Here is a 19719-nt window from a genome sequence, read left to right on the forward strand (position 1 = left end):
TTCTCAGATGGGTGTTTTCTGTTTTCGCAGCTTAAGGATGGCTTGTTTCACCTGCATGGAGAGCTCCTTTGACCGCATGTTTTCTTCACAGCAAAATCTTCCAAATGCAAGCACCACACCTCAAATCAACTCCAGGCCTTTTATCTGCTTAATTGAGAATGACATAACGAAGGAATTGCCCACACCTGCCCATGAAATAGCCTTTGAGTCAATTGTCCAATTACTTTTGGTCCCTTTAAAAACGGAGTGGCACATGTTAAGGAGCTGAAACTCCTAAACCCTTCATCCAATTTTAATGTGGATACCCTCAAATGAAAGCTGAAAGTCTGGACTTTATGTCCATTTCCATTATATATAACTATAACTTGAATATGTTTCAGTAAACAGGTAAAAAAAACAAAATTTGTGTCAGTGTCCAAATATATATGGACCTAATTGTATATACACACCACTCATATTTTCATACGAGCTCTATCTGGGACATGGAGAACCAAAACCGTGACATAAATCTCTATATGTCACTCATGAGGAAATTGATGAATTGTTTTGATAAATCTGGGTACTTTTTGTTTATGAATGTGTCAATATAATAAAAAGAAAATCGCACATTGGCTTGCAGATATGAAGTTTATCTTCTCGTGTTAAAAAACTCATATTTTTCATACAAAATACATCACGGATATGAGTGACATATTTCCTGATATTTCACTCCGATGACGTCACTCCCAGTGTTTTCTCGCTGACTAGACGTGCATTGTCAAAAATGGTGAAGTGGTTCAAAATTAAAATTCCTTTCATTAACTTGCATATGTTTTTGTGGATGTGTCCATATAATATGAAGAACATTACACGGTAGTGCGAAGATATGAGGTTTATCTTCTCGTGTTGAAAATATTTCATTCACCACTTGAAGATCCACTTCATATCTTTGCGCTACCGTGTAATAATCTCTCTCTCTCTCCACACACACATTTTATATATATTCTATCCACATTCACTGGATATGAGCAATCGCACGCTCTGTTTGGCTACTTTAGAGTAAAACAAAATGGCGGCGCGTGTTGCTGAACCAACCGAGGTTGAAATAAAAACTCTACTTGAAAACAAAACCCCAAAAATACAAAAAAAAAGCAACAAAATATGGAATTAAAATATTTGATGGTAAGAAGGTATCTTTTTTTATTTTTCAAGAATTATGATTATCGCATTTTTCACAAATTGCTCCTGTCATTTCGCCAGTTTGTTTACATTCTTCATCTTTAAGCATTAAAATTTGTTGAAATTTTTTAGACTGGTTCAAAAGCTCAAAGAAGTTTGAAAATTACAGAACTGAAATGTCCAAGGAAGAATTAAATAAATGTCTAAAGCTATTCTATACCTCAGCATGCAGCAAGACGGCGCTTTCTACAAAAACACACTGTAACGCTAAAGTCAATTCCTGCAGCCATCGGTAGGTTTTTAAGAAGTCCGTCTAAGCAGAAATGATTTTGTTAGATGTTTTGTATAAAGTTTTTATTTATTGAATTTGCAAAAAATAAAAATACTCTGTTTCTCAAAATCCAGTGAATGTGAATATACTAAAACAATTATTCCACTCAATCTCGTCATACATGGGTTATAGCTAACTTGGTGCTACACGCCTTGTTGGCTATCAGCTCATGTACGACTGGATTTCGTGGAATAATTGTTAAATTTTATATATATAAAATGTATTACATGCAACATACTCTATATTAAGTCAGTGTTAGACATAAAATATATAATATATTCCCATTAATATCTTCTTGACTGGTTTCATATCTACCGTTTTATTACTAACATAATATATATTGATGCGCATAAACCCAAATCTACACGGGCCCATCTGTTCCTCTGTTTAACGCATGGTCTGGAGATTTTACCCATCATACCCTTCACTCTGCTCCACAGCTTAATGCCTAATTTAATTTCCCTGCCCCCTTTATTAACCTATCAAAGCATCAAAGGAACTCCGTTCTAATTATGCTTGTAATGATTTCAAGCCAAATCTTCCTTCTTTTGTCTTTGCATACACCCACAATGCACCCTCATGCGGCTATAACAGGTGCGGAACCAAGCCAAGTAATGCACACTTGTCTTATAACTGCCTTGCTATCAGAGTTACAGTTGTGGTCAGAAGTTTACATACAGTGACATGAATGTCATCTTGGATATGAATGTCATGGCAATATTTGGACTTTCAGTAATTTCTTTGAACTGTTCTTTTTCTGTGCCAGAATGTACAGCATACATCTTTAATAATAATAATAATAAAAAACACTAGAATTTGGTGCACAAGTTTTAATTTTCTTTGGGTTTTCTGAAATCAACACAGGGTCAAAATTATACATACAGCACACCTAATATTTGGGTAAAATGTCTCTTTGCAAGATTCACCTTGACCAAACATTTTTGTTTACCATGAACAAGCTTCTGGCAGAATTCTGGTTGGATATTTCATGACTCTTCATGGTAGAATTGATAGTTCAATTAAATTTTTTTTCTTGGCATGGACTTGACTTATAAGCACGGCCCATATATTTTCAATAGGGTTGAAGTCAGGACTTGTTTTAAGCTTAATGTTAGCCTGCTTTATCCCCCACAACCAGCTCTGATGCATGTTTGGGTTCACTGTCCTGTTGTAACTCTCAAGTCCCAAGTCGTGTTCAAGTTTCTGATGGTTTATGCTGAAGAATTCTGAGGTAGTCCTCCTTCTTTATTATTCCATCCACTTTGTGGAATGAACCAGTTCCACTGGCAGCAAAACAGCCCCAGAGCATGATGATCCTATCACCATCAGTAGCTGGTACGGTGTTCCTCTGTACATGGTGGTCATTGTGGCCAAACAACTCAATCTTTGTCTCATATGACCATACAGCTTTCCTCCAGAAGGCTTTTTTCTTTGTCTGTGTGGTCAGCTTCAAACTTTAGTTAAGCTTGAAGGTGACAATTTTGGAGCAGGGGGTTATTTCTTGGATGGCAGCCTCTTAGTCCATGGTGATCTGAACTGTAGACAGTGATCCATCAGCTTCCAGTTCATGGCAGGGCTGTGCCATGGTGGATCCCAGGTTGTTCCTGACCATCCAAACCAATTTCCTTTCATCTAAGAGTGACGGTTTGGGTTTTCTTGAAGCAAAGTGGCTTAGCAAAGTGACTACACCTGACAATAACTTGGATACAATTGTTTGAGCTGATCTTGGAATTTGCAGTTGTTTAGAAATGGCTCCAAGAGAGTCCGGAGTTGTGTATATCTGCGATCCTCTTTCTTAGATCTGCACTGAGCTCCTTGGACTTTCCCATTTTACTGTGTGTTGGTCAATTCAATGAGTGCTGTAAACAAACCCTTTTTATGAAGGCACAGAGAAGCTACCAGCTGTAGTCAATCATGATCTCTAACAGGAAGTTAAGAGACCTCGGCCTTGGCAAGATAAGAGACATTTTGGAAGTTTCAGCACCTCTGAATTAATAATCTAAGTGAGCATATGTACATTTTTGACCCTGTATGTATAATTTTGACCCTGTGTTGATTTCAGAAAACCCAAAGAAACTTAAAACTTGTGCACCAAATTCTAGTTTGTTTTTTAATTAAAGATGTATGCTGTACATTCATTCTGCCACAGAAAAAAAAACAGTTCAAAGAAATTACTAAAAGCCCAAATATTGCCATGACATTCATATCCAAGATGACATTCATGTCACTGTATGTAAACTTCTGACCACAATTGTATATGAAGAGGAGTATGTTTACAGCAGGAACACTTCCACATAGATTAATAAGCTGCTGCAAACACACAGAAATAACATTCTTTTGAAGCTTCTTTCATCGCTACGGTATGCACTTCTTCAGCTGATGCCGTAACCAAAGGAATTCTCAACTGAGACAGGATGCAGCTCAGCAGGTGACATACTAAAGAGAGCACAGGCTCAATGAAATTGGACAGTTGAAGATTAGAAAATATTAGGAGTTAAAATTTAGAAGTTGAGTGACATTTTTCCAATCTTCAACAGCCCAGAAGTACCAGATTCATGTCCTTGGTTGACAGAAGTGGAATCAATGTAGTCTTCTGTAGTTGTGTCCCATCTGTTGACATGTTGTGTGCTCGGGGATGCTTTTCTGCTCACCATGATGGTAAAGAGTGGTTATTAGCTCATCCGGTCAACAGGTGATGAGTTTATCCCATCATGTGTTGTCCGTCGTCCGTCCGCCGTCGTCCACATTTCATGAAAATCACTTCTTCTCTCTCAGTCCTTCACTGATTTTTATTCTTTTGGCACGAAGGTAGGTCTGCCTGGGGTGCATACGGTATAGCTTCTACCCAAATTTTCATAATTGCAATTAATAATGAAGATATTAAGTAATTAAGCCCTAACGAACAGTTTCCACACAAATTGTTTCTTCTCCCTCAATTCTTAACTGATTTTCATTCTTTCTGGAATAAAGGTCGGGGTACCTAGGGTGCATATGACTTTTACCCAGATTTGCTTAAGTGCAGTTATTAATGAAGTTGTGGACTAATTAAGCCTTAATGAGCAGTTCAACAAGAATCGCTTCTTCTTGGTCAATTCCTCACCGTTTTGGATTCTTTCTGGCAAATAGGTCGGTTTTCCTAGGGTGTATATAGCTTCTATATATAGCCTGTATATAGTATATATAGCTTGCAACATTTATTGTGCAAGGCGGCCCACTTTAGATCGTTCCTTCTGGACTAGACGGGGCTGGAGTGAACTACGCCATCATTGACCATCTCCTTTGAGTTTCTGTAGACTTCCTGTCAGCTCAACTTTCAGTCTGGCCATTCTCCTCCAACGTCTCCTATCAACAAGATGTTTCCACCATCACAACCTTTGCGCCTTTCTGTATAAACTCTAGAGACTGTTGTATGTGAAAATCCCTGGAGATCAGCAGATTCTGAAATACTCAAACCAGCCTGTCTGGTACCAACAAACATGCCATGGTTAAAGATATAGAAATCACATTTTGTCCCTCATTTTGATGTTTGGTGTGAACATTAACTGAAGTTCTTGACCTGGCTCTGCATGATTGTATGCATTGGCTGAGTGGGGTTGTTATGGATTGGATTGGATGTTTTCGTTTGACATAGTTAATAAATGAAGTTAAACTTTACCAATCCAGCTTGAGTCATGAGGACTTGGAAGGAAAAATGACTGTAAGGAGGTTATGAAACAGGTATTTATTTTCAATTCTATGCAGGAATCGTGTAAGTTTTCTCAATGATAATAAAATATAAAGGAAAAATTACACTTGTACTTTTCACCTCATATGGCACTGGTGCCATGGAAGCCGGGCTCGATTAGGATAGCAGTGCTGACAGTACGGTACATGAGCATTGATGGACTTACTTGATGTCGTCTTCATTGGCGAAGATGATGATCCCTCGAGCATTTGGGGTCTCCATTAATCTCTTAATGATCTTGTCAAACTCTCCGGGTTTGGGGTCTCGGGGGATCTTCATAGACTGAGCAATGCACAGGCCTCCTGTCTCACAAGAAGATGGACACTGATGTTGAAATTTGTCTCACTGATGTTGACCAGCTCTAATCTATATTAATGACCACAGAGAAGTTATGAGAAGATGGGTATAAATGCATACAGATGTCCTGGCCATGTTTTTCTGGCTCTTTGGGATGTACAGTGCTGGGTGTGATATTAATAGACTGATTAATTTGGTTCAGTTGAGATTGAAAAAAGACTTTGAAGGTTAAGGAGGGTCAAGTCTGATCCGGGCCTGGAGAGCAATGTCCTCGTAGCTCAATCCACTGCCACATAATTAGCTGATGATCTTAATATGAAGGGTTAGAGGTAAAAATAAGGTAAAGGTGATACAGGATAAGAACAAGAAGCAATACAGAGGCATGCATGACAAGTTGATTTAAATATAGTGCATTATAAAAAGGATCATTTTTAAAATCTGATTGGCTGAGTTGTGTTTGAGGTTATTATAAAATCCTGGATATGGTATATGCACAAATTAAGTTAAATTAAGAATTAATTTAATTCTACATTAAACCATTACACTTAAGCCATTGTTCTCTGTATATAATGTCCTAACCTTTGTCTGTTACGTTGCTTAGTAACCAAAGATTACTGTTAATAGACTACATTATGCGTGATGGGTGAATTATTTATCACAAAAAATGTTATTAACGTTGTTAGAATAAGAATGCTAAAAGACAAAATGGAATCCATTTCATAGTAGACCATTTAAATAATCACGCAATAAAGCAAAAATGTAATTAAAACAAAATAAAAACTCTATTCTATACTATATTCCTGAAACACTATTCCTATTTATTTATTTATTTATTTAATCCTTTCATTTATCTAATTTTTTTGCCCCCCTTTTTTTTAAACTTTTTTTTGTTTGCTTCTTTTTCCTACTAGACTTTTTTTTAGAGAAATTTTGAGGCACTATATTATATGATTATAATAATAAAGCAGTACTATTTATCACGTTCTTGGTTAATAAACCTATCATGACTCCTTGAGGTTTCATAAATCTTTTTTGCAGCAAAATTCCATTGTTGAAAAGTTTGGCCACATTTACATATTACTATGAATGATTAAATGTGTCCAAACTTTTGACTGGTTATGTACAGAACTGTGCAAAAGTCTTGGGCACCCTAAAAAAATTTTTAATACAAACTTTGTTTTAGATTTCTATTTTATGACTTCTACATTATCAAGTCAAAACATTACAAAAACATTTTAGAATTCCAAACATCCGTTCGTTTTCCAGCACAAAATTAAATGGTAAAGAAAAAAAAGTTTGTATCTGAGCAGCATATTACATAAGAGAGCACTTTTCCGATTAAAAAAGAAAATATAATGAAGGCTACTGGGTTTTGGTGCAAAATCAAGAAGCGAGTGTGACAGTCAAAGTGTCCAGAAGAACTGTGGCTGGTTCTGGAAGATGCTCAGTAAAACCTACAGCTCATTTCCACATACAGTAAAACTGCACTCACTGGACCTGAGACTTTTTTTTTTTAAACCAAAGGGTCGTCTCACACCAAATATTGACTTTGTTTCATTTATTATGGCTTACTGCTTACTGTTTATAGTATTTTTTCAATGTTGAAACATTTCATTTCATTATTTTTAAGCCATTTTTTAGTCTCCAGCATTTCTTTACATGTGCCTAAGACTTTTGCACAGTCCCGTATATCTAAGACCTTTGCTTAAAAATTGACATTACTGACAATGACATCAATTCAAAAATGTAAAATCCTTTTTCCTCTGCATTCAAGGATGCATACCATGTCTTTTCTCGAATCGACGTCCTATTACTAAGTCACACATAACTCAATAGACAAAATCCAGTGAGTCACTGGGGCAGAAATATAGAATAAGGTCATCAATATTATTTATAGCACTTATAGTAGTAAATATGACTTATTTACAACATTAATTTCCAAGGAAAGTAAAACCACTAGAGTTGAAAAGCCAATAATGGAGTGAAATGAAGACGAGTCAAAACAGCACTCATGTGCATTCTGTGAGAGGAGTGCAGGATGGACATCTATCTCATTTATTTCTCTAGACCAAAATGAGATTTGACTGAATTTTATTTCGAGTATGTGATGTTAGATAAGTGGTTCTCTGTCTGCTTTCCTAAAGTAGCTAAGTAGTTAATTAACTACGAGTAACTCAGATTTATCACAGGACACTAAGGGGATCTTAATATCTGAGATTCTTCGACATCTATTACCACATTTTCAGTGACGTACGGGTCATTCTAGAATTCGGGGTACATTTCGCGTCTCCGAGATAAACCTTTTGTTCATTTCCACAAAAGAAATCTTTATTGAATCAGTTTTGAACATCCATCCATTATATGTAGCCGCTTATCCTGTCCTACAGGGTCGCAGGCAAGCTGGAGCCTATCCCAACTGACTATGGGCGAGAGGCAGGGTACACCCTGGACAAGTCACCAGGTCATCGCAGGACTGACACACAGACAACCATTCACACTCATGGTAAATTTAGAGCCACCAATTAACCTAACCTGCATGCCTTTGGGGGAAACCGGAGCACCTGGAGGAAAGCATGCAAACTCCACGCAGAAAGGAAAGGCCCTCGTCAGCTGCTGGGCTCGAACCCAGGACCTTCTTGCTGTGAGGCGAGAGTGCTAACCACTACACCACCGTGCCACCCACCAGTTTTGAACAATAATGCAAATTATGACAAACTTTCACCAATAGCGATGCTTGATGTACATTTTAGGCCCAATTTATCCATAAAACATTGACTAAATGATTCCCACCCCTCCCCCCATATTATCGTCTGTCTTCGACTCCTGATTCATACATTCAACTTGAATAAATTATTGTATGAAGTGATTCAGTGATTCACTTCATGTGAATCACATGAAGTGATTCAGTCTAACAACCTGTTTCTTGGAGCTTATTCTATTAACTGTTATCAAATCATCTCATCTCATCTCATCTCATTATCTCTAGCCGCTTTATCCTGTTCTACAGGGTCGCAGGCAAGCTGGAGCCTATCCCAGCTGACTACGGGCGAAAGGCGGGGTACACCCTGGACAAGTCGCCAGGTCATCACAGGGCTGACACATAGACACAGACAACCATTCACACTCACACCTACGCTCAATTTAGAGTCACCAGTTAACCTAACCTGCATGTCTTTGGACTGTGGGGGAAACCGGAGCACCCGGAGGAAACCCACGCGGACACGGGGAGAACATGCAAACTCCACACAGAAAGGCCCTCGCCGGCCCCGGGGCTCGAACCCAGGACCTTCTTGCTGTGAGGTGACAGCGCTAACCACTACACCACCGTGCCGCCCTGTTATCAAATCAATTGCATAGAAAGTCTATTTTCTGTATTATGTGAAATTTCAGTAATATAAAAAAAATATATTTTTAACCGTCCCAATGTTCTTGTCAACTCTGTTAACTCTGTTATAAAACTGCATCAAATCTACAAAGACTTTTAATAATAGGCATGACATCTGCACCGAGTGATGTCACTTTCTCTGACGGGAAACTTCAGAAAGGCAGCGAGGTGTGTTCTGTTTCTTCTCTCATTAATTTGAACAAAATGTTGAGGATACACCAACAGTAGATCAATTATTCGTCAACTCTGTTATCGTGATATTGGAGTGAATCTCTTGCTCATTTTTTAAAAACAACAATAATAATATGATTAAAATCCATAAAATCTGTTTTTATGCATATACATGCCATGCACTAGATAATTTGAAGCTTGCATGTGGAGTCAAGACAAAATGGTGGAAAGCATCAACTGTTATCGTCGAATTTGTTAATGGATTACCCGGGTTTACTGATAACAGAGTCAACGATGACTAACAGAGTCGACGCTTGAAACGTACAATTATAGAATGGACCGTATACAACCGAATACAGTAACTAGCAGCCGAACCTGCCAAAATACGCCATAATGACTACAAGAGTGGTAAGCTAGCTAGCTAATCGGCTTAGCACGCAGATACTGCAGGTGCCATATTTTATAAGTGCAGGATGGGGCTAGGCAATATGGTGATATAATACTGTATCATTATCAATAAACCGTACAGTTAGGTCCATAAATATTTGGACAGGGACAACATTTTTCTAATTTTGGTTCTGTACATTACCACAATGAATTTTGAACAAAACAATTCAGATGCAGTTGAAGTTCAGACTTTCAGCTTTAATTCAGTGGGTTGAACAAAATGATTGCATAAAAATGTGAGGAACTAAAGCATTTTTTAAACACAATCCCTTCATTTCAGGGGCTCAAAAGTAATTGGACAAATTAAATAATTGTAAATAAAATGTTCATTTCTAATACTTAGTTGAAAACCCTTTGTTGGCAATGACTACCTGAAGTCTTGAACTCATGGACATCACCAGACGCTGTGTTTCCTCCTTTTTAATGCTCTGCCAGGCCTTTACTGCAGCAGTTTTCAGTTGCTGTTTGTTTGTGGGCCTTTCTGTCTGAAGTTTAGTCTTTAACAAGTGAAATGCATGCTCAATTGGGTTGAGATCAGGTGACTGACTTGGCCATTCAAGAATATTCCACTTCTTTGCTTTAATAAACTCCTGGGTTGCTTTGGCTTTATGTTTTGGGTCATTGTCCATCTGTATTATGAAACGCCGACCAATCAGTTTGGCTGGATTTGAGCACACAGTATGTCTCTGAATACCTCAGAATTCATCCGGCTGCTTCTGTCCTGTGTCACATCATCAATAAACACTAGTGGCCCCGTGCCACTGGCAGCCATGCATGCCCAAGCCATCACACTGCCTCCGCCGTGTTTTACAGATGATGTGGTATGCTTTGGATCATGAGCTGTACCATGCCTTCGCCATACTTTTTTCTTGCCATCATTCTGGTAGAGGTTGATCTTGGTTTCATCTGTCCAAAGAACGTTCTTCCAGAACTGTGCTGGTTTTTTTAGATGTTTTTTAGCAAAGTCCAATCTAGCCTTTTTATTCTTGAGGCTTATGAGTGGCTTGCATCGTGCAGTGAACCCTCTGTATTTACTTTCATGCAGTCTTCTCTTTATGGTAGATTTGGATATTGATACGCCTACCTCCTGGAGAGTGTTGTTCACTTGGTTGGCTGTTGTGAAGGGGTTTCTCTTCACCATGGAAATTATTCTGCGATCATCCACCACTGTTGTCTTCTGTGGGCGTCCAGGTCTTTTTGCATTGATGAGTTCACCAGTGCTTTCTTTCTTTCTCAGGATGGACCAAACTGTAGATTTTGCCACTCCTAATATTGTAGCAATTTCTCGGATGGGTTTTTTCTGTTTTCGCAGCTTAAGGATGGCTTGTTTCACCTTCATGGAGAGCTCCTTTGACCGCATGTTTTCTTCACAGCAAAATCTTCCAAATGCAAGCGCCACACCTCAAATCAACTCCAGGCCTTTTATCTGCTTAATTGAGAATGACATAACGAAGGAATTGCCCACACCTGCCCATGAAATAGCCTTTCAGTAAATTGTCCAATTACTTTTGGTCCCTTTAAAAACGGAGTGGCACATGTTAAGGAGCTGAAACTCCTAAACCCTTCATCCAATTTTAATGTGGATAGCCTCAAATGAAAGCTGAAAGTCTGGACTTTATGTCCATTTCCATTATATATAACTATAACTTGAATATGTTTCAGTAAACAGGTAAAAAAAACAAAATTTGTGTCAGTGTCCAAATATATATGGACCTAACTGTATATCAGTGTATCGTAAAATTATGTATCATCGAAGTAACAAGTAATATTTGTACAATTACGTGATATTTTTCTCACATCGCTCATCCCTCATGCTGGGGATCTCAAAGGAAATCTCTCTGTTCTAGTGTTTAACATCTACCCCATAATGGTTCCTGTTGAATCCGTGTGTCTTAAGCTTGCGTATCAAATAGTATTAATCACTACTCAACAGTGCCCTGTGATGACCTGGCGACTTGTCCAGGGTGTACCCCGCCTTTCGCCCGTAGTCAGCTGGGATAGGCTCCAGCTTGCCTGCGACCCTGTAGAAGGATAAAGCGGCTAGAGATAATGAGATGAGATGAGACTACTCAACAGTTTCAACCTAGAATTCACAGCAGGCCTATAAAACAGCAATCCTCCCGCATTGAACATGTGCTCCTGTACAGCATGTCCAGCATGTTAAAATAAACAACACTCGTCGAAAAATGACTCAGAAATGCATGAGGTGTTGGTCTTCAGTGTGGCTCAGTGATTCACCTTAAATCCCAAAATGAATCACCCAGGATCAAGACCCACAAATATGTTGCAAAAAAGGAATGTTGATGCAACAAACGTGTGGGATGGGACACGAAGGACATACAGTACTGTGCAACTTTGTTAAAGATTTCTATTTTACGACTTCTACATTATCGAGGTACAACATTACAAAAACATTTTAGAGTTTCAAACATTCGTCTTGTTTTCCAGCACAAAATTAAATCTCATCTCATCTCATCTCTAGCCGCTTTATCCTTCTACAGGGTCGCAGGCAAGTTGGAGCCTATCCCAGCTGACTACGGGCGAAAGGCGGGGTACACCCTGGACAAGTCGCCAGGTCATCACAGGGCTGACACATAGACACAGACAACCATTCACACTCACATTCACACCTACGCTCAATTTAGAGTCACCAGTTAACCTGACCTGCATGTCTTTGGACTGCGGGGGAAACCGGAGCACCCGGAGGAAACCCACACGGACACGGGGAGAACATGCAAACTCCACACAGAAAGGCCCTCGCCGGCCACGGGGCTCGAACCTAGGACCTTCTTGCTGTGAGGCGACAGCGCTAACCACTACACCACCGCGCCGCCCACAAAATTAAATGTTACATGAAAAAAAAGTTTGTATCTGAGCAGCATATTCCATACGAGAGCACTTTTCAGATTAAAAAAGAAAAAACATAATGAAGGCTACTGGGTTTTGGTGCAAAATCAAGAAGCGAGTGTGACAGTCAAAGTGTCCAGAAGAACTGTGGCTGGTTCTGGAAGATGCTCAGTAAAACCTACAGCTCATTTCCGCATAAAACTGCACTCATTGTACCTCAGACTACTATTGTTTTTTAAAGCAAAGGGTCATCTCACACCAAATATTGACTTTGTTTCATTTATTATGGCTTACTGCTTACTGTTTACAGTATTTTTTTCATGTTGAAACATTTCATTTCATTATTTTTAAGCTATTTTTGGTCAACAGCATTTTTTTTATATGCGCCTAAGACTTTTGGACAGGACTGTATATTCTGAGCATACAAGATACAATTCAGTTCACAAATCTCTTTCTTCCAATGACAGGGTATAGTTTTAATATTTGTAAAACTGATATAAGGTCTACACTGTATATAGCCTTTATAAGGGGTTGAATTACTATCGGTTAGCTCATCCGACCATAAGCCAGGCCAGATGAGCTTATGCGATCACGCGTCGTCTGTCGTCGTCCGTCCACAATTTACAAAAATCTCTACTCCTCCTACAGGATTGATCAGATTTCAATCAAACGAGCATACAATATTCTCCAGGTGGGTCTGCAGAAAAATTGTCAAGATGGTGGCGCTACCTGTCATATTTACGATTTTATGGGCGTCTGAAATTTTTGGGTGACTCGTCACATTAAATGTTACTCCTTGTAAACTGCTGGGACAGTTTCACTGAAACTCACCCAGAAGACTCTAAAGGCATATTCCAACAAGAGTTGTTCACCAGGTGGCGCCACCTGCCATGGATGAGGCTACAGAGGGGTCACATGCAATTTCATGAAAATCGCTGCTACTCCTACAGGAATGATCAGATTTTGATCAAACTCGTATGCAATATTCCCCAGGTTGGTTTGTATAAAAGTTGTCCAGATGGTGGCGCCACCTGTCATATTTAACATTTTATGGGCGTTTGAAAATTTTGGGTGACTCATCACATTAAACACTACTGTTCGGAAACTGCTGGGACGTTTTCACTGAAACTCACCCAGAAGACTCTAAAGCCATATTCCAACAAGAATTGCTCACCAGGTGGCACCACCTGCCATGGATGCAGCTACGCAGGGGTCATATGCAATTTCACAAAAATCGCTACTCCTACAGGATTGATCAGATTTCAAACTCACATACAACAACAGTGGCTGGTATGAGCTACAGCCTCATTCAGGCTTTTTTTTTTAACTTGTTGACCATCTGCCTGCGTTTTTTTTTTGGTTTTTTTTCCCCAACGCTTTAATTTATAGCCCTTCAAAATCTCATGAAAATATTGATGAGGTCTGGGCAGAATTTGAGTTTGACACCCCTAGTTGTAGAAGAACAAAATGAAAACCCATTTAGGATTTAGATGTGCAGATGTTTTCACTAGATTAGCTTTACAGAAACACTGTTAATTGAGACTTTTCTGCTGTGGGCATTACTGTACCTGCCTCTCGAGAGATCTGAACAAACGCATCCACGCCACTTTCTCCATAGTTGCCCTCGGAGGCCAGCGTAGAGACGTAATTCCAGCCAAGTGCCTTCACGATGTCCACCATGGCCTGAGCCTGGTACGAGTCCGGAGGAACCACCCTTGAGAAGAAGTCGTAGCGGTTGTTATCGCTGAGCTCCGGGGCTGTAGAGGCGTAGCTGATCTGAGGAATCTGGGAACAGGAGACACAGAAGATATCAATCTGAATTAATGGTTAAAATGATGATCACTAATGTTTTTAGTGATAACAATTTAACAATTTAGCCAATTTAATTATACAACCCCGATTCCAAAAAAGTTGGGACAAAGTCTCATCTCATTATCTCTAGACGCTTTATCCTGTTCTACAGGGTCGCAGGCAAGCTGGAGCCTATCCCAGCTGACTACGGGCGAAAGGCGGGGTACACCCTGGACAAGTTGCCAGGTCATCACAGGGCTGGGACAAAGTACAAATTGTAAATAAAAACGGAATGCAATAATTTACAAATCTCAAAAACTGATATTGTATTCACAATAGAACATAGACAACATATCAAATGTCGAAAGTGAGACATTTTGAAATTTCATGCCAAATATTGGCTCATTTGAAGTTTCATGACAGCAACACATCTCAAAAAAGTTGGGACAGGGGCAATAAGAGGCTGGAAAAGTTAAAGGTACAAAAAAGGAACAGCTGGAGGACCAAATTGCAACTCATTAGGTCAATTGGCAATAGGTCATTAACATGACTGGGTATAAAAAGAGCATCTTGGAGTGGCAGCGGCTCTCAGAAGTACAGTGGTGCTTGAAAGTTTGTGAACCCTTTAGAATTTTCTATATTTCTGCATAAACATGGCCTAAAACATCATCAGATTTTCACACAAGTCCTAAAAGTTGATAAAGAGAACCCAGTTAAACAAATGAGACAAAAATATTATACTTGGTCATTTATTTATTGAGGAAAATGATCCAATATTACATATCTGTGAGTGACAAAAGTATGTGAACCTTTGCTTTCAGTATCTGGTGTGACCCCCTTGTGCAGCAATAACTGCAGCTAAACGTTTGTGGTAACTGTTGATCAGTCCTGCACACCGGCATGGAGGAATTTTAGCCCATTCCTCCGTACAGACCAGCTTCAACTCTGGGATGTTGGTGGGTTTCCTCACATGAACTGCTCGCTTCAGGTCCTTCCACAACATTTCGATTGGATTAAGGTCAGGACTTTGACTTGGCCATTCCAAAACATTAACTTTATCCCTCTTTAACCATTCTTTGGTAGAACGACTTGTGTGCTTAGGGTCATTGTCTTGCTGCATGATCCACCTTCTCTTGAGATTCAGTTCATGGACAGATGTCCTGACATTTTCCTTTAGAATTCGCTGGTATAATTCAGAGTTCATTGTTCCATCAATGATGGCAAGCCGTCCTGGCCCAGATGCAGCAAAACAGGCCCAAACCATGATACTGCCACCATCATGTTTCACAGATGGGATAAGGTTCTTATGCTAGAATGCAGTGCTTTCCTTTCTCCAAACATAACACTTCTCATCTAAACCAAAAAGTTCTATTTCGGTCTCATCCGTCCACAAAACATTTTTCCAATAACCTTCTGGCTTGTCCACGTGATCTTTTGCAAACTGCAGATGAGCAGCAATGTTCTTTTTTGAGAGCAGTGGCTTTCCCCTTGCAACCCTGCCATGTACACCATTGTTGTTCAGTGTTCTCCTGATGGTGGACTCATGAACATTAACATTAGCCAATGTGAGAGAGGCCTTCAGTTGCTTAGAAGTTACCCTGGGGTCTTTTGTGACCTCGACGACTATTACACGCCTTGCTCTTGGAGTGATCTTTGTTGGTCGACCACTCCTGGGGAGGGTAACAATGGTCTTGAATTTCCTCCATTTGTACACAATCTGTCTGACTGTAGATTGGTGGAGTCCAAACTCTTTAGAGATGGTTTTGTAACCTTTTCCAGCCTGATGAGCATCAACAACGCTTTTTCTGAGGTCCTCAGAAATCTCCTTTGTTCGTGCCATGATACACTTCCACAAACATGTGTTGTGAAGATCAGACATTGATAGATCCCTGTTCTTTAAATAAAACAGGGTGCCCACTCACACCTGATTGTCATCCCATTGATTGAAAACACCTGACTCTAATTTCACCTTCAAATTTACTGCTAATCCTAGAGGTTCACATACTTTTGCCACTCACAGATATGTAATATTGGATCATTTTCCTCAATAAATAAATGACCAAGTATAATATTTTTGTCTCATTTGTTTAACTGGGTTCTCTTTATCAACTTTTAGGACTTGTGTGAAAATCTGATGATGTTTTAGGTCATATTTATGCAGAAATATAGAGAATTCTAAAGGGTTCACAAACTTTCAAGCACCACTGTAAAGATGGGAAGAGGATCACCAATCCCCCTAATTCTGCGCCGACAAATAGTGGAGCAATGTCAGAAAGGAGTTCGACAGTGTAAAATTGCAAAGAGTTTGAACATATCATCATCTACAGTGCATAATATCATCAAAAGATTCAGAGAATCTGGAAGAATCTCTGTGCGTAAGGGTCAAGGCCAGAAAACCATACTGGGTGCCCGTGATCTTCGGGCCCTTAGACGGCACTGCATCACATACAGGCATGCTTCTGTATTGGAAATCACAAAATGGGCTCAGGAATATTTCCAGAGAACATTATCTGTGAACACAATTCACCGTGCCATCCGCCGTTGCCAGCTAAAACTCTATAGTTCAAAGAAGAAGCCGTATCTAAACATGATCCAGAAGCGCAGACGTCTTCTCTGGGCCAAGGCTCATTTAAAATGGACTGTGGCAAAGTGGAAAACTGTCCTGTGGTCAGACAAATCAAAATTTGAAGTTCTTTATGGAAATCAGGGACGCCGTGTCATTCGGACTAAAGAGGAGAAGGACGACCCAAGTTGTTATCAGCGCTCAGTTCAGTTCTGATGGTATGGGGTTGCATTAGTGCGTGTGGCATGGGCAGCTTACACATTTGGAAAGACACCATCAATGCTGAAAGGTATATCCAGGTTCTAGAGCAACATACGGTATGCTCCCATCCAGACGACGTCTCTTTCAGGGAAGACCTTGCATTTTCCAACATGACAATGCCAAACCACATACTGCATCAATTACAGCATCATGGCTGCGTAGAAGAAGGGTCCGGGTACTGAACTGGCCAGCCTGCAGCCCAGATCTTTCACCCATAGAAAACATTTGGCGCATCATAAAACGGAAGATACGACAAAAAAGACCTAAGACAGTTGAGCAACTAGAATCCTACATTAGACAAGAATGGGTTAACATTCCTATCCCTAAACTTGAGCAACTTGTCTCCTCAGTCCCCAGACGTTTACAGACTGTTGTAAAGAGAAAAGGGGATGTCTCACAGTGGTAAACATGGCCTTGTCCCAACTTTTTTGAGATGTGTTGTTGTCATGAAATTTAAAATCACCTAATTTTTCTCTTTAAATGATACATTTTCTCAGTTTAAACATTTGATATGTCATCTATGTTCTATTCTGAATAAAAATATGGAATTTTGAAACTTCCACATCATTGCATTCCGTTTTTATTTACAATTTGTACTTTGTCCCAACTTTTTTGGAATCGGGGTTGTACTTTAGCATTTTAGCAATTTAACCGACATGTTAAAATGGGTATTTTTAGATGTTTTTCATTCATATAGTTTCTACTTAAAGTCTGTAAAAAGAAATTAGCTATTGATTATCTATTTTTATACATAATTTATCCTAACTACAGCTGGCAAATCTTGTATTTTTAATTTTTTCATGTCCAACAGATGTGTTTTACGCATATTTCATAAAGCACACTCTTCAATATTCTGTGTACAGACATTTCCTAAGCTGAGGTAATATTTCATGTTGAAAGATCATCTGTTTCCTGGGATTTTGCTGGTTACAGACATTATGTTTATCAGCCGTGTCATTTTGCACATTAGACTGGTTCAGGTCCTCGAGCCAGATTTTGACACTGTTTTCCCACCAAATATAATCTTCTCATACAAATAGTGTTTTTGAAAACATAAATAAAATAATAATAATACTATTTTGATAAATTCATTTATTGTGAAAGGATTTTTAGTACTGTATATGCATATCTGGACATATACAGTACTGTGCAAAAGTCTGTGCACCCTATTTTTTCATACAAACTTTATTATAGACTTCTGTGGTGTAGTGGTTAGTACTGTTGCCTCACAGTAAGAAGGTTCTAGGTTCAAGCCCAGTGGCTGACGGGGACCTTTCTGTGTGGAGTTTGCATGTTCCTTCTGTGTGGGTTTCTTCCAAAGGCATGCAGGTTAGGCTAATTGGTGGCTCTAAATTGAGTGTGAATGGTTGTTTGTCTCTATGTATCAGCCCTGTGATGGTCTGGTGACTTGTCCAGGGTGTACCCCACCTCTTGCCCATAGTCAGCTGGGATGGGTTCCAGTTTGCCTGCGACCCGGATAAGTGGTTATGAATCATGGATGGACTTCTACATTATCGAGTCACAATATTTCAGAGTTCCAAACGTTCATTCATTTTCCGGCACAAAATTAAATTAAATGAGTTATGTTGGGAACAGACCAAAAAAAACCTGGATCTACACACACATATCCGGATTTGCATCAAACTCTAATCAGTTGTTCCTTGGCCCATTGCCCACCTTTTCTCAAAATTTCATCCAAATCCAACACAGCTGTTGGAGGTAAATATGACATCATGGTGTATACGGTAACTGTGCCTTGGTTACTCTGTCTACAGATTGGAAAAGAGTTAAAGTGTGCTGTGATTGGTTACATAGTTCAAACAGTCTAATAATAACCACCTACTTTAACTAAGTGCAACACTATCACTCTTGGCTCACTCACTTCTTCCAGCTTGTCCCACTTATGTATGTGGTGACCCTATTGACCCACACGTCATATTAATTGGAGCATAGTTTTACACTAGATGCCCTTTGTGCCACAACCCTCCCATTTCCAGGCCTGGGAAACAACCATTCACATCCATCCATTATCTGTAGCCATTTATCCTGTACAGGGTCGCAGGCAAGCTGGAGCCTATCCCAGCTGACTATGGGTGAGAGGCGGGGTACACTCTGGACAAGTCAGCAGGTCATCGCAGGGCTGACACATAGAGACAAACAACCATTTACACCTATGAACAATTTAGAGTAGCCAGTTAACCTAACTGGGGTGGGTTTCCCAGAGCCTCTTAACACTAAGAGCATCTTAACTAAGAGCATTCAGTGTGCTGCTCACTCTACCATTTAACGATGATCTTTGTGCTACGATGCTTTTGGGAAACTCAGGCCTGCATATCTTTGGGGGAAACCAGAACACCCGGAGAAAACCTACACAAACTCCACACAGAAAGACTGTGATGGAGTGCCCGTCACTACAGTTGAGTATGTGCTCTGACTGCCATACCAACGAGCCTGGCTCTTGGGCGTTGTGGTCAGGGTACAGCTTTGGCACCCTGTAGACCTGGGTTCAAGGCAGGATAAGGTGACTGTTGTCTTGCTTTGCTACATGGTGTCAGAAGTGGGACGGTGTGCCCTGTGTGTAAGCCATATGAGGGACCCCCAGGATAGGTGGCCCCTGTGTGAGGGACCCCGGAGATGGGTGAAGCACGAGTGTCTGGGGCACCCTGGTATGGGAAAAGTACGGCTGGGTGATGCGTGAGGGACGCTTGTGTGTGTGAAGTGCATGGGTGTGCCTCCTGAAGGAG

The 19719-nt window shown here is 39.9% G+C and overlaps 1 protein-coding gene across 1 annotated transcript in view; it reads right to left on the reverse strand.

Moving 5' to 3' along the window:
* The window catches only part of grm6a (glutamate receptor, metabotropic 6a), a 189749-nt gene that overhangs the window by 86693 nt on the left and 83337 nt on the right, over positions 1–19719 (reverse strand). The window contains exons 3-4 of the mRNA XM_060932426.1: positions 13929–14145; positions 5380–5515 (exon numbers count right to left, since the gene is read on the reverse strand). Coding sequence (XP_060788409.1) covers positions 5380–5515; positions 13929–14145 — 353 coding nt within the window. The remainder of the gene's footprint in view (positions 1–5379; positions 5516–13928; positions 14146–19719) is intronic.

This window comes from Neoarius graeffei, chromosome 10, assembly GCF_027579695.1.
Source record: "Neoarius graeffei isolate fNeoGra1 chromosome 10, fNeoGra1.pri, whole genome shotgun sequence".
NCBI lineage: Eukaryota > Metazoa > Chordata > Actinopteri > Siluriformes > Ariidae > Neoarius > Neoarius graeffei.